Genomic DNA, 13,708 nt, shown 5'->3' on the forward strand with positions numbered 1-13,708 from the left:
CTGCTGCTTAACCTACAGAATGACAGAAGTGACCCTGGAGGGGTTGCAGGGCCACTCTGCTCTATGTGTATCTTTAAGAGAAAACTGCCTGTATAGGTTTTCACTGCTTACCAGGGGATTCTCAGGTGGGAGCCATCCATCCTCTCCTCCCAAAGCATCCCTGGGGCCTGTACATGCATGTCCCTGAAGGGAGAAGTAGCAACGCAGGTGTGCTGTACTTCTCTTCTGATTAATGCTCTTCCTCTGTCTTTCTTGTTACCTTTCCTGTCCTTTGTCTTGCGTTGACTAATAAATACTCTTTGTCACAACTATGATACGATCTTTTGTGTTCCCTTGTTACTGTGACTTCTGGTTTTCTGTGACCCTTTGTTTCCTGGTGTTGGTCGTCATGTGCATCCTCCAGGCTAGCGTTGGATGACGCCATTCGACACAAGCAGCTGAACATATCATCCCGTTTTTCACCCAGGGTGGCAGGGGAGAATGATTTCCTTCAGACTGTTATAAACAAAGTGATTGCTGCTAAAGAAGTTAACCACAAGGGTCAGGGTATGTACTGTTATATTTCATATACAACCGGTGTAAAACATATACACATGTGTAGCATGTGATGGGTTTAACTATAGAATCAAGGGTGCATAATATCACCTTGTTCACTACTGTTTGGTAACAGAAAATGTGATTGCATGGATTGTTCCCCCTGTTCCCCATCCTTCAGGGCTCATTCTGCCCTGCACCTTTTCCTCCTGCCCCATGTTAACTCCACAGGTTGTCCATCCTTTCTCTGTGTTGTCCATTGCTTGGACATCTTTATATTTCCATCCTGGAAACAGTGACTTGAGTTGGCTCTTGCGCCCTTGAGCTGCAGAGTTTGGCCTCCTAATGCTGAAGGAAGGGATATTCTCTTCCTTCTCTTTGCCTTATGTTTCCACTTTGCAGCTGCACTTGCAGCATTTGGCTCCCTGAGAAGAAGACCATGGTGTTGCCCCCACCAGCACTGCACCTGAGCTTGGAGGTGGTAAGGATGGAGGCAGAGCAAGGGAACCTTGAATTATGAGCTGCTCATGTCACTGCTTGTAACTCAGTGTACGCTCTGCTGACGTGAAGCTCAGCTTCTCAAACCTGGTTCTTTGGGTGTTTTTGTGTGTGTACAACACTTCATGATCGTGTGTCTTACAGTTCAAAAGTGGATTGTGTGACGGTGCAGTTATTAATGTACTGCCTTCAGTATTTTCTTGGGGTTAATACAGCATTGTGCAACACGATGTGCAGTTTCCACTAAACACGCTGTAAATATCTGCATCACTTGTTAGGGGTATCTGAGCAACAGGCCTAAGGAAAATGATTGATTTTTCCCCTGATTTTTACTAATTAATAACAAATAAACTTTTAAATAAACTGATTTTTAAATTATCCATTAGCTAAAACTTGATCTGCTTCCCCCCCCTCCCTGTTTTCACCTGAGGCCAGTGTGTATCAGAAAGGAGGAAATATTTCAGCTTCTTTGATTCATTTCAGAGCCTTTTCCTAAGAAACAGAGAAGGAGTAACAGTTATTGCTTGGGCTGTCAGTGTAGGTACAGTTACTGTTTAATGGAATAGCAGCTGGTAGAGCCACCTCTGGAACAGGTCAGCATATAATATAGCCTGTTAGAAGAGATTTTAATAGAAAAGAATAGCTGCTAAATATATACCAAATGAACGTATAGTTAATAGTGTGTGCAACAGGATAACCCTCAACTTGTTTTATAGATGAATATTTTGGGGTATTTTTCATAGATTTTAACTTTAGGATTTTCTTCTGCAAATCGCTGCTGGTATTTAATGCTTAAACCTGATTTCCAGTCACTTTACGAAGTGCAAGACTACTTTGGGGTTGGGTTTTGTTTTTCACTTTGGTATCATTCTTTCTCCTACAAGTGCACCCCATGTTAGTTGGGAAGCAGCAGCTTGTTAGTGGCTGCTTCTGCTGCTGAAGAGGAAAATACCAACTCTATAAAGCTGATGCTATAGATTTCTTTGTGCTCAGTGCAGTTAAAACAGCTTACTGGGGGTGGTGAATCAATTCAGGGTATGTATCTGCTGCCGGTGATGTCCTTGGCATCTCAATATTGGTTGGTTGTAATACTTAAGTTTTTCCATTCAAATGAGTGTTGCCACTTCTCTTTCTTTCCGTGGAAGATAAACATTTTATTAGAGCTTGTGAGAGTTCCAAGGGTAGATACAAGCTTGAGGCAGTGCTACTAGTGGCTTAATAACTGTATTTCCACAAGATTTCAGTGTGGAAGACTGCAATGATAAGAGAAATCTGGTTCTGGGAGGAGGAGGGATTCTCCCAGGGCCACTTGAGCTTCATGCCAAGGGCTTGAAGCCTTGCTTGCATTTTCACAGCCAGACTCTGGTAGGTCCAGCTGATATCCAAGCGATTCCTCCTTCCTGCCTGTTGTCTGGTGTTGCTAACCTGGTTTTCTCCTGGATGGAGACCTGTTGTATTGAAACTTTTAGACTGTGAAGAAACTTTTTAGCTTTAGTAAGCCCATGGAAGGGGAGCTACCTGCTTATCTGGTGTTGAACACCTGCCTAACTTCTCCCTGCCAGCCACCTAGCTGGTATTGCTGCAAAGTGCACAATACAAAGGCCTGAATCCTTATCTTGCACAGATTTCCCAAGTTTTTGTTATCAAGTCAGCTTCCAGGTGAGGATTTGATACAGTTTTCCATAAAGTCTGCTATAATCAGACATACTGATGTGCGCTGTGCTCATGGTTCTGCTTGAAGCAATGGGGTTTTTGAGTGTTTCAAAGTAAAGTGTATTTGTTGTAAATGAAGAGCAGTTACCTCAATATGTGTTCTTACATTTTAGACTGTGTAAAAAGAAATCTTTAGTAACTAGGAATACTTTAATAATTGTGGTTTTTGTACAACAGGTTTGTGGGTGACTTTGAAACTTCTTCCAGGAGATATTCACCAGATTAGGAAGGAGTTTCCACACTTAGTGGATAGGTCCACAGCCGTGGCTCGGAAAATGGGGTTTCCTGAGATTATTATGCCTGGTAAGTCGTTGCGTGGACTAATGCTGCTTTGTTATAGTTGAACCTTCTTTGGATCTCTGTATATGTGAAAGCTTTGGGGGGAAAAGGGGTAAGAAGATTAATTTGAGGTATGGAATGTATTAGAAATAATGGGTCATGAAAGGATTTTCTCATTTAAAATGAACATAAAATACTTGGGTAATATCTACCACATGTGCTGCATCAATAAATAAAACTAAGAACCCTTCAAAAAGTCTGGCTACCACAGTGACAGTGGAAATTCTCCTCTTTTTCCAGTGAAAAATGTGTATGAAGGACACACTTTCTCTCATCTTCCTAGCAAAGGCATTTATAAAACTTACGTGTCTGGTGATGAACCTTAAACCAGAAAGATCTTTCAGATGAATGGGCTGATTTAGAGATATTTAGGTCTCTTAGGGTTTGTACTAGGTTTGCATAATGTATTTGAAAGAAAGCCATGTTGTCTTTTTAATACATATATTCCATGGATGTTCAGTTCTGGTGTTTGTGAAAACAAAACCAAACCCAAAACATGGTGCTTCTCAAAGTAAAAGCTGCCGTAAGCGACAGGCTACAGAAGAAAACCTGCACTGTGCTTTTTGGATTGATGGGCTTTGGAGGATCCATTAGATATTGCCAAACCCATCCATGTTCCAGCTTTCCCTGTGGTGCTGAATGTGTTTGTCAGATGTTTTACTGTATATCCAGGTTGGATGGGGCTTGGAGCAACCTGCTCTAGTGGAAGATGTCCCTGCCCATGGCAGGGGGCTGGAACTGGATGAGCTTTAAGGTCTCTTCCAACAAAAACCATTGCATGGTTCTATGACATGATTCTATGGTGTAAGTGCCACAGTGCCTCCACTTGGTATGATGGTTTGTTGGCACGTAAGCCATCTGCCTCATGAAATTATTGGAAATTCCCATTTCCCCATTTAATTTTCAAAAGTGGGGTGTAGTTGAAGAGCATTTTAAGACCTAAATCTAAATACAACCCTCCTCTGCAACCCCCGAAGCAGCAAAGTCATTAAACCACTTCCTAAAGTAACAAGTTACAGACCTCTGTAGGCTGTTAAATATTTTTAAATTGCAAAATATCTGCGTATGGGATAAACTAATGCAGTGTTGAAACTCATCCTTTGAAATCAATACTGAAAGAGGTGGTATCAAAGTGGACCTGAGGTGTTTTTTGAGTGATATGCTCCATGCTTTTCACGATGATGCATTCTTTCAGTCCAGAGAGAACGTGTGGTTTTGTTTGTTGGATTCACCTTGCTGCATTGTGAGTTGATAGGTCAGGCTTTAGAAGTCTCAGCACAGTTTTAGCTGAACATCTCTTTTCAGTAGTAGTTCTGAATGTCCAGTGGTCTGTGGCTTTATAATGTTTTGCCATGTATAGTTATAATTGCTGTTACTAAATGTGTTGGTCATAATATCTACCTATCATTGGTTATGTATCACTATATATACTGTGAAAATTGCTTAGAGCTTTGTGCTTTGCTTTTCCTTTCAGGTGACGTTCGTAATGACATCTATGTAACGTTGGTGCAGGGAGATTTTGACAAAGGCAGTAAAACCACAGCAAAGAATGTGGAAGTTACAGTGTCTGTGTATGATGAAGATGGCAAAAGATTAGAGGTATTAAAGTATTTAATGTCTGTTGTTTTGGTTTTGATACGTGTCTGTTTAAGCCTTTTCAACATCTTTGTATTTGTCAAATTAAGCCCTTTTATTTACAACAAAACTGTCTCCTTTGTCATAACTAAATACAACTTGTCATACATCAGCTCATGCACTTTGATACTAATTTAATCAGGAGCTCTGAGCATGAACAATTCTTATTTTGACCTAATTCATAGAGTTTTTTCCTTTATTTGGATGAAAAAGTGGAGTTTAAGATAGACATTAACATTTTCTCTTCTCTCTGTGTTTTCAAGAGCGTTATTTTTCCTGGTGCTGGTGATGAAGCCATCTCAGAGTACAAGTCAGTAATATATTACCAAGTCAAGCAGCCTCGCTGGTTTGAGACTGTGAAGGTATAGAAACTGTTATAATAACTCCCTCTGTGTGGGTTAATGTGCAATTAATGTAAGATTTCAGTGGAAAGCCTTGAGAAATAGGACTATGGAAATTCCGTGCTTGTGTTTAGCAGGACAAAAGGAACAGCTCAGCTAAGGAAAGCTTTCAGAAACTCCTGGAAAACAGCTTTGATTTTAATTGCATATTGAATTTTATTTCATTTTTCTGGTCAGCACAAGTGTTATGGGGGCACTCCAACATCTGCTTAGGAATGGTTTACTCTATTTCCCTGGAGCTGACCTGGAGAGGCAGGGTATTAAGGTTAAAACATAATTGCCATAATGTTGAGCTCATCAGTGTTCTGGGATCTGGGCTTTAAGCTTGCTGAATTTGCTTGGATAATAACACTTTCACTTAAATGCCACGTTTTAATATTACAGAGGAGGTTGATGTTGGCTTTATGAAACATTCTGTCTAGCTGTAGTGAGTGGGAGAAGGATATGTACTGAGAAGGGGCTTACAGCTACTCCCCACACCATTGTGTTAACCCACCTGGAGTTCTGCGTCCAGTTTTGAGGACCCCGACCTAAGAAGGATGTGGAGCTGCTGGAGCGAGGCCAGAGGAGGCCCCGGAGCTGCTGCGAGGGCTGGAGCAGCTCTGCTCTGGAGCCAGGCTGAGAGAGCTGGGCTGGGGCAGCCTGGAGAAGAGAAGGCTCCTGAAGGGGAGACCTTAGGGCAGCTCCAGTGCCTAAAGGGGCTACAGGAAACCTGGAGAGGGGCTTTGGACAAGGGCCTGTAGGGACAGGCCAAGGGGAATGGCTTTAACCTGCCAGAGGGGAGATTGAGATGAGCTCTGAGGCAGAAGCTCTTCCCTGTGAGGGTGCTGAGGCGCTGGCACAGGGTGCCCAGAGAAGCTGTGGCTGCCCCATCCTGTTAAAGGCCAGGGTGGACACAGGGGCTTCTTTCCTCCTCTCTTTCTTGGTACAAGAATTCCTGGTTTTCCTGAGAAGTGACTTTTCAAGGTTCTCTATGGCAAAATGAAGCTGGTACCTAACATTAATCTTCCTGAGAGCTCCAAGCATGTTATTGAAAGATGTCCAGATGAGATTTGGTAGTGGTCGATGATGTTTGAACACACTATACTGACTGTTTCTTCACTCTCTTCCCCAACGCGTGAAGGTCGCGATCCCCATTGAAGATGTGAACCGCAGTCATTTAAGGTTCACGTTCCGTCATAGATCATCACAGGACTGTGAGTAATTCAGCCTTTTCATTATGGTTCCTGTCAATGTCTGGTGCTAAAATCTGCTGATACAGGCATAATGTTCCTTATCTGTGATTAACTGTTGTAATTGCTTTTAGTGCAGGGTAAGTTTTTTGCCTGCTTATTTTGTTTGCATCTCAGCTTCTTTTTCCCTTTAAATCTTCCTCACTCTTGCCTCAACATCAAGTTTTTCTTTTCTTGCCCAGTTATTTCTCCAAGTCAAATAGAAGGGCTAATGAATAAAGCTTTCAGTCAGCAACACAGAGGGTTGTGGTGTTGTGTATCTTGGAGGTAAGTGGTTAGGGAGTAGTAAAGATATTTAACAACCCCAGTGTAAAACAGGAACATATAAAAGAGCTTAGAGTAGGCTTAGCATCAGTAATTGAAGACTTAGCTGTTAAGAAATTGGTTTCTGCTGCTGGTTCTCCGACTGACTCGTGGTTTCTTTTGAAGTAATTTTGGTCTAAAAGATATTTGAGAGCTTGTGGTTGTCCTCAGCTCTCCTGTAACGCTAGCAGCTGAGATGCTCTGAGCTGTCAAGGATCAGATGGAGACAACCTGACATCTTCCTGTTGTCAACAGTTGTTTTGTAGTAAAGTTTGAAGAGTTGCTGTGTTTGTGATAATATTCATTCCATATAGTGATTACAGGGGCTGGCTCTTTTGATAGCAAAGCCTTTCTGAATCTGCAGGGAACTTTGTTGTTGTAGAATAAATACATAGAGGGATTAATCAGGTGGTGTCCACTGGATGCATTTTAAGACACATAATACTCGTGTACATGTCTCTGTGTAATAATGTAATTACCCTATAGTGGTTATTTAATTGAAGCTGTATATTTTGCAAACTGATCATTGAGAAAAGATTTCCTTAGTTTAGAGTATGGTACCTGCTAATGGAAACAACGTGCCAAAAATCAGTGTCAGAAGTGTCAAAAGTGTGATTGTGTGCTATGGAGTCAAATACTTTTATGCTGACTCAAAGGTTTAGGTTGGCCATGGCTTAAGTGCCCTAGAGCTGCAGAGCTTTCTCACAGGTTTCTTGGGCTATCTCAGGTTGATTGCACTTTCCTTCTGGTTTTACGTCTTAACTTACTTTGTGAATTCTACTTGCCCTGTTACTTTGGTTTTACTTAACTTTTGATAATAGATTTTGAATACTGAGAGCAAACTGAATGCCTTTTCTAGTTCATGTTGCTCTAGAGTGGGTCAGCTTTCAGAAACACTTCATTTGTGCTTATGGATCTAGTTTGTTTTGGTCCTAGTGTTCCCTCTCTAAATGCCAGAGCCTTGATGAGATCCTCAGTGGTGGTCTTTAAATCGCTATTCTAGGTACCAAGCATTTCAATTCTTCTAAAAGCATGAACTTTATAGATGCATCAAATGTGTTTTGTTTTCAGAAAGTTGCCTTAATCCAGCTTTCTGAAAGAGTAGACCCAATATAGAAATATTAAACATCTACTTACTGTTGTGGTGCTCAGATTGTTACATGTTATTTTGCATTGGTTTTGGTTCTGCCTTGTGTTTAGAAGATTCTTGTACACTTTCTCCATCTGAGAATATTTATGGTCATTCATTTTCGTATTATCCATGGTTTTGAGATTTAGGTGGTGGACTGTCTGTGTCATTATCAAATACTTCATTTATGTGGTGGTGTTTTGGTTTTTATTCTAACAGCCAAAGATAAATCTGAGAAGATCTTTGCCCTGGCATTTGTGAAGCTCATGAGATACGATGGAACAACTTTGAGAGATGGAGAACATGACCTTATAGTTTACAAGGTAGAATTCTGTCGTACTTTAGGCTTTCCATAGTAGCTAGCTGAGCTGCCTGACTTTTGGTGAATTACTGTTAGAATTGCACAGAAAAATGGGTTCTAGACTATTCTGTTACATCAAGCTACTAAATAGCAAGTACTTTGCCATTTGGGTATTTGGCAGATTGATTGTTAACCCCTGAATATATTTTGCTGGGGATGTTTTAATTTCAAAGGCATTTGTTACTGAGTTTTATGTGGGTTTTCATAGCTGGGAGAAGTTATTTCTGTAGCCTTTTAAATAGCACATTTTGGCTCTAATCTGTAGATGGTTTAGTGCTAAGTTACTGTTGAACACCCATTGGATAGCTCCAATTCTGGAGCAAACCTAAGAAATTCCAGTGTAAATAATATTTTATTATCACCTAGTTTGTTTTTTACTAGATATTTTCAAGTTGTTTCATTTAAAACACCCCTGTAGGCAGAAGCAAAGAAGCTGGAGGATGCCTCGACGTATTTAAGCCTGCCATCCACCAAAATAGAACTGGAGGAAAAGGGACACTCTGCGACAGGGAAGAGCATGCAGAACCTGGGGAGCTGCACCATCAGCAAAGACTCTTTCCAAATTTCTACTCTAGTTTGTTCAACCAAACTTACCCAGAATGGTAAGTTCATAGGGCTGCTGGAGATTCTGTGCCATGTAGTTGGAGTGGGGTTGTATGTACTGACTTTCCTGCTTTCTCCATTCCCCTTCCTCTGTGAATGGATGGTGGGTTGTTTACCCCGCAGTCTTGGATTAAATTGTCTGGATGCAGCAAAAGCATCTACTGCGTTTGTGTACTCTCCAGCCCTTTCCCATGGGCTTTGTTTTGCTTTAGAGCAGCACATGTCTCTAAGAAAACAGAAGAATCCCAAGTGCAATAGAAACAGGAATATTGTTTGCCATGTTGTTGGGACTTTTACACTGAAGTGCACTGAAAACAAGCTCTGTGGCATTTTACCTCTCTGTAGGTATGAATAATAGCACTAGGGAAGCGGATGGGTTTGCTTTTAGGTGTAGGTAACATGGCTTTACTCCCAAATTGGCTGTTTTGTGTTATTTCCAGGGTACAATATTCATATCTTACGCTTGAAGAGAGCTCTGGTGTTTTCTTGTGTTGGGCAGAAGGGATGTGAGCATGAGCATGTTGCATGGAGATCACTCCTGTGTTCGCACATCTTGACATGAACAACAGGAATGGAGTTATGTTATTTCATTCCTGTTAAAACTTGCCTTATATCCGTTTTTCATGTGTGTTTGTCAGCTGGCTGACTGCATCCAAGGGCTGTGGAGAGCAGAGCAGCCACCAAAGCAAATATTTCACATTTCCAGACTGTGCCCTGTCTGTAATTCCTGTGCTTTGTTGCCATGGAGCGGTCCCTTGTTCTCTTGGCTGCACCAGCAGCAGGCTCAGGAGTGTGGGTGGGTCACTGGGATGTGAGTCACAGCAGGGGAAGGTAGAGCTCAGGTCAGATAGATCTGTTGGGAGCTGAGGTTGTGCATGAGGAGGGCTTGGGATGCAGGCTGGGTGGGAATCGTGATTGCATTGTCATGGTAATGACTTCTCCTCTGTCCAGGGGGAAAGTTATTGCTGTGGTACAACTTCATAGTCAACTCCTAATTTCATTGCAGTGTTTTTCAGCAGCATCTCTTTTACAGCACATCCTAGGTGTTTCATATTCAGAGCACATCAGGTTCACTGCAGTCTGGCAGTCTTATAGCCTAAGAGGGTGTTTAGCAGAAAATTCAGAAATGATGTTGGAATTTCGTAGCAAAGATGGGATCATAGCTCAACAGTTACACAGTGGTGTTACTGTTGAGAAGCCAGTGTGTGGAATTGAGCTGCTATTCGTTTGTGATATGATTAGTTATCATTTCCTCCCTGCCCCCCCCCCCAGTCTTTCCTAATGCTTGTTAGGATGGAGAAATACTTCATAGTGATCAACATATTGACATTGCTTTCACAAAACTATCATTAAAATTAAGACTGAGCATTTTTTCATCCTTAATTTACATGTTATTTGCTTTGAATTTATGATCTTTAGTTAATGTTACTGTTCATTCTGTTGGCTGTGAAACCTTTTGGCAGCTCCAAGTTGCCAAATCCTTTTCTCTTTCTCCTCTTCTTGACATTATTAAACAAGATCAGCGCGTATCCTTAAGCAATTTAGAACAGAAACAAAAATTTAGTCATTAAATTCCTCCCTCAAGTATAATTTTTCATCTAAAAATTGGCAGCACATGTTCAGATTATAGTTTCTGAAGCTGATTTTTAACTCCTGTGAAATTGTTGGTTAATATTATAACTTTCTTCAAAAGAAGTAAAAGTCCATGATTATCCTCATTTACTCCCTCTACGGAGACATTCAAAACCTGTCTGGACAGGTGACAACATCTCAGTACATATCTCTGGGATGGAAATTTTGGGCCTTCAGTTCTTAGGGTAAATCACAGAATCCCAGACTGGTTTGTGTTGGAAGGGACCTTAAAGCTCCTCCAGTTCCAACCCCCTGCCACGGGCAGGGACACCTTCCACTAGAGCAGGTTGCTCCAAGCCCCTGTGTCCAACCTGGCCTTGAACACTGCCAGGGATGGGGCAGCCACAGCTTCTCTGGGAAAAGTCTGTGCCAGCGCCTCAGCACCCTCACAGGGAAGATTTTTTTCCTAATATATAATAAAATAGGTAAATTTTAAATTAATAAATTGGTAAATAGAGAGCAAGTTCTCTTTTGAACTTGTTCCTGATGTCAGTCCAAGTCAGGGTTCTGTGTTGATTTTTGTTTCCCCCTTTGAGTAGCCTGTTGAGCTATGACAAACTGGGGGCTTGTTTTCTTGTCCATGGGCAAGCCACTTCTGGTATTTGAATCATCTATTTCTGTCAACCAGAAGCTGGAGATACCCAGAAATACAGAAGAAAGAGCAAAATGGCATGAAAAGTGACATCCCCCTCTACATGAATACTGCCTGTGGATAGTGCCTCTTACAGAACTAACAAGATGGATGTCCTTTTAGTGTCACAGTGATAGAAATAAAAGTGAAATTGCTGAAAGGATGCTGGAGAGGGACTCTTCATCAGGGACTGTAGTGATAGGACAAGGAGCAATGGGTTTAAACTGAAACAGGGGAAGTTCAGGTTAGGCATAAGGAAGCTCTTCCCTGTGAGGGTGCTGAGGCGCTGGCACAGGGTGCCCAGAGAAGCTGTGGCTGCCCCATCCCTGGCAGTGTTCAAGGCCAGGTTGGACACAGGGGCTTGGAGCAACCTGCTCTAGTGGAAGGTGTCCCTGCCCGTGGCAGGGGTTGGAACTGGATGATCTTAAGGTCATTTCCAACCCAAACCAGTCTGGGATTCTGTGCTTCTATGAAATTGCATTAATGGGCTTGCTGGAATATTCTGAATTACCAGTAGCCAGAGAGCTGTGTTAGAGTTCTACCCAAGTACTTGCTGTTGTGAAGCATCCAGGGTACATGTAAGGCTTATTCAAAGTGTTTTTATGCTTTTTCTTCTGCTTGAAGGACTCAAACCTGTAGATAAGTGACTGTGACTAATCTGGAGTTGAGACTTGGAGGAACCAAGGAGACCAGGCTTTCAGAAAACACTTGAGCCAGGTTTTACTTAGTCATTCAGCACAACTGATAATGTAAGAAAAATAAAGCAATACACATGATAGGACAAATTCAGGTTGCTATAGTTTCATAATAATGATGTTTTAATTCTGGTTTTACAAGTCATAAAGAGTAGAAAATAAATAGCTTAAGATCATAAGATGATTTCAAAGAACACACACAAATTTAATGAGGGTGGAAATATTATCCAGCTTCAGTTCAGTGACTGGGCTTTGAGAGAAGTGTGGGTATCTCTACAGGGAAACCTTTGTGTAGATACAGGTCCAGGAAGCGCATAACCCCAGGGAGTTGGACCATGTGCTTCCAATTGCTAAATGTGATGGAAAAGAAAACCTTCCTATATAGTTAATACAATCATAACTTACATCAACCCAAAGAAAGTAGCTACTGGCTACTTGGCAGGCTGGATGTTTGATCTAACTCCTTGCAGTTAAAAATCCTCATTCTGTTTTCTTCCAGTTATGTTTTCTGGTCACATAAATATCTCTTGACCTAAGCTGACTACAGTATTACCATTTGCTATAGGCTAAAATACTGGTTTACATTCTTATCCTGGTTTACTTACTGTGTTACTTTATTCCTAGACCTACAAAAAGTAGGATGAACTGACTGACTGGTACTTTGCTGGGGTTAAATCTTGCAGGAACAGTGAATGCACGTTTTTCCTGTGCACTGTAACTTGTTTTTCTCTCTGGTGGCTGGGCTGCATTGACATTTTCTGTTCACATATGCATATTCATATAGCATTTGCTGCGTCATCGTGCTGAAAGTGCACGTGGGTTTGTTTTCTTGGGGTAATACACGATGCCATTCAGAGACAGTCTGTGGGCTGGCTTTTGTTTGGATCATTCCTTTTGTCAAGCTGATGCCTTTTTACAAGTCAAGACTGAAACCAGATTCAGTGGTAGAAAGTTGAGATATTTATATTCATGAAACACTTTGTATAAGTCATTAGAGGTACCTTTGCTTTTCTTCCAGAAGCAATTTCTCTGTTAATGTGTAGTTTCTAAAGCTTTGGTTTCAGCTTATAGACTTCTTATAGGATATACTGAAAAACAGTTAAAAATGAGGGCTTGAATTGTTCAAAGTTTTAATTTAGTAAACAACTCTTTACTTCTACTCCCAAAGAGATGCAAAGAAGGCTTGGTTTGAGTGCTGCTCAGAAGGGAAGCTATCCCAAGGAGAACTGCAGTCCATTCCACTAGAATTAGTTTTATTTATTGCTTGAAATAAAGGATATTGGGGCAAGTACAGTAGCTGCTCTGGGTTTCTGCATAGAATTACCAGAATATACTCTGCAGATGTATGGTTTGGTAAATGTTTTGTTGGTTGCTTTGAAAGTTGGAATAGAAGAAGTGAACGGGAATTGGTTGGGAGAAGCTGCCTGTCATTAAGGAGTTACATTGGGCATAATTCAGATAGTGTTCAAGGCCAGGTTGGACACAGGCTTGGTGCAACCTGGTCTAGTGGAAGGTGTGCCTGCCCATGGCAGGAGGTTGAAACTGGATGAGCTGTAAGGTCCTTTCCAATGCAAACCAGTCTGGGATTCTAAATTTGGGGTGGCTAACGTGCACTAGTAATCTAGTGGTTAAACTGAAGGTAACCTCCAAATCTTCTGTGCGTAACTTTGTGGTTTCTATTGAGGATGACTTATGTATAGTTTGTTTTATTATGGAAACTGACTTTTAATGGGACAGGAAGGAAATCTTTGGCTAAGGCTGGAGGAGCTTATGGTTTTTGGGTTGCTGGGCACTTCAGGTCGCATCCCAACAAGTGCGAGGATGCGTTTAACTTACTGTGCTCCAGGTTGTTAATGTTTACTAGTGTGCTTATTTGCAGGGGAGCCCCAATTGTCTGTTCCTTGTGACTTTTCCTGAAAGGAAACTGAAAAATGGTGTTGTGGCTCTTTACGACTAATAAAAGAGAGCGAGCTTGCCTCCTGTGTTCCCTTATTTATCACAG

At 41.5% G+C, this 13,708-nt stretch overlaps 1 protein-coding gene across 2 annotated transcripts in view; it reads left to right on the forward strand.

Moving 5' to 3' along the window:
- DOCK1 (dedicator of cytokinesis 1) overlaps window positions 1–13,708 on the forward strand; it is a 312,805-nt gene that overhangs the window by 46,326 nt on the left and 252,771 nt on the right. Inside the window, exons 12-18 of one of the 2 annotated variants that reach the window (XM_030486111.1) lie at window positions 404–546; window positions 2,923–3,048; window positions 4,559–4,683; window positions 4,983–5,081; window positions 6,244–6,316; window positions 8,004–8,107; window positions 8,564–8,747. In XM_030486111.1, coding sequence (XP_030341971.1) covers window positions 404–546; window positions 2,923–3,048; window positions 4,559–4,683; window positions 4,983–5,081; window positions 6,244–6,316; window positions 8,004–8,107; window positions 8,564–8,747 — 854 coding nt within the window. The remainder of the gene's footprint in view (window positions 1–403; window positions 547–2,922; window positions 3,049–4,558; window positions 4,684–4,982; window positions 5,082–6,243; window positions 6,317–8,003; window positions 8,108–8,563; window positions 8,748–13,708) is intronic. The other variant, XM_030486112.1, reaches the window with a different exon arrangement.

The sequence above is a fragment of the Strigops habroptila genome, chromosome 5, assembly GCF_004027225.2.
Source record: "Strigops habroptila isolate Jane chromosome 5, bStrHab1.2.pri, whole genome shotgun sequence".
In the NCBI taxonomy this organism is placed as follows: Eukaryota; Metazoa; Chordata; class Aves; order Psittaciformes; family Psittacidae; genus Strigops; species Strigops habroptila.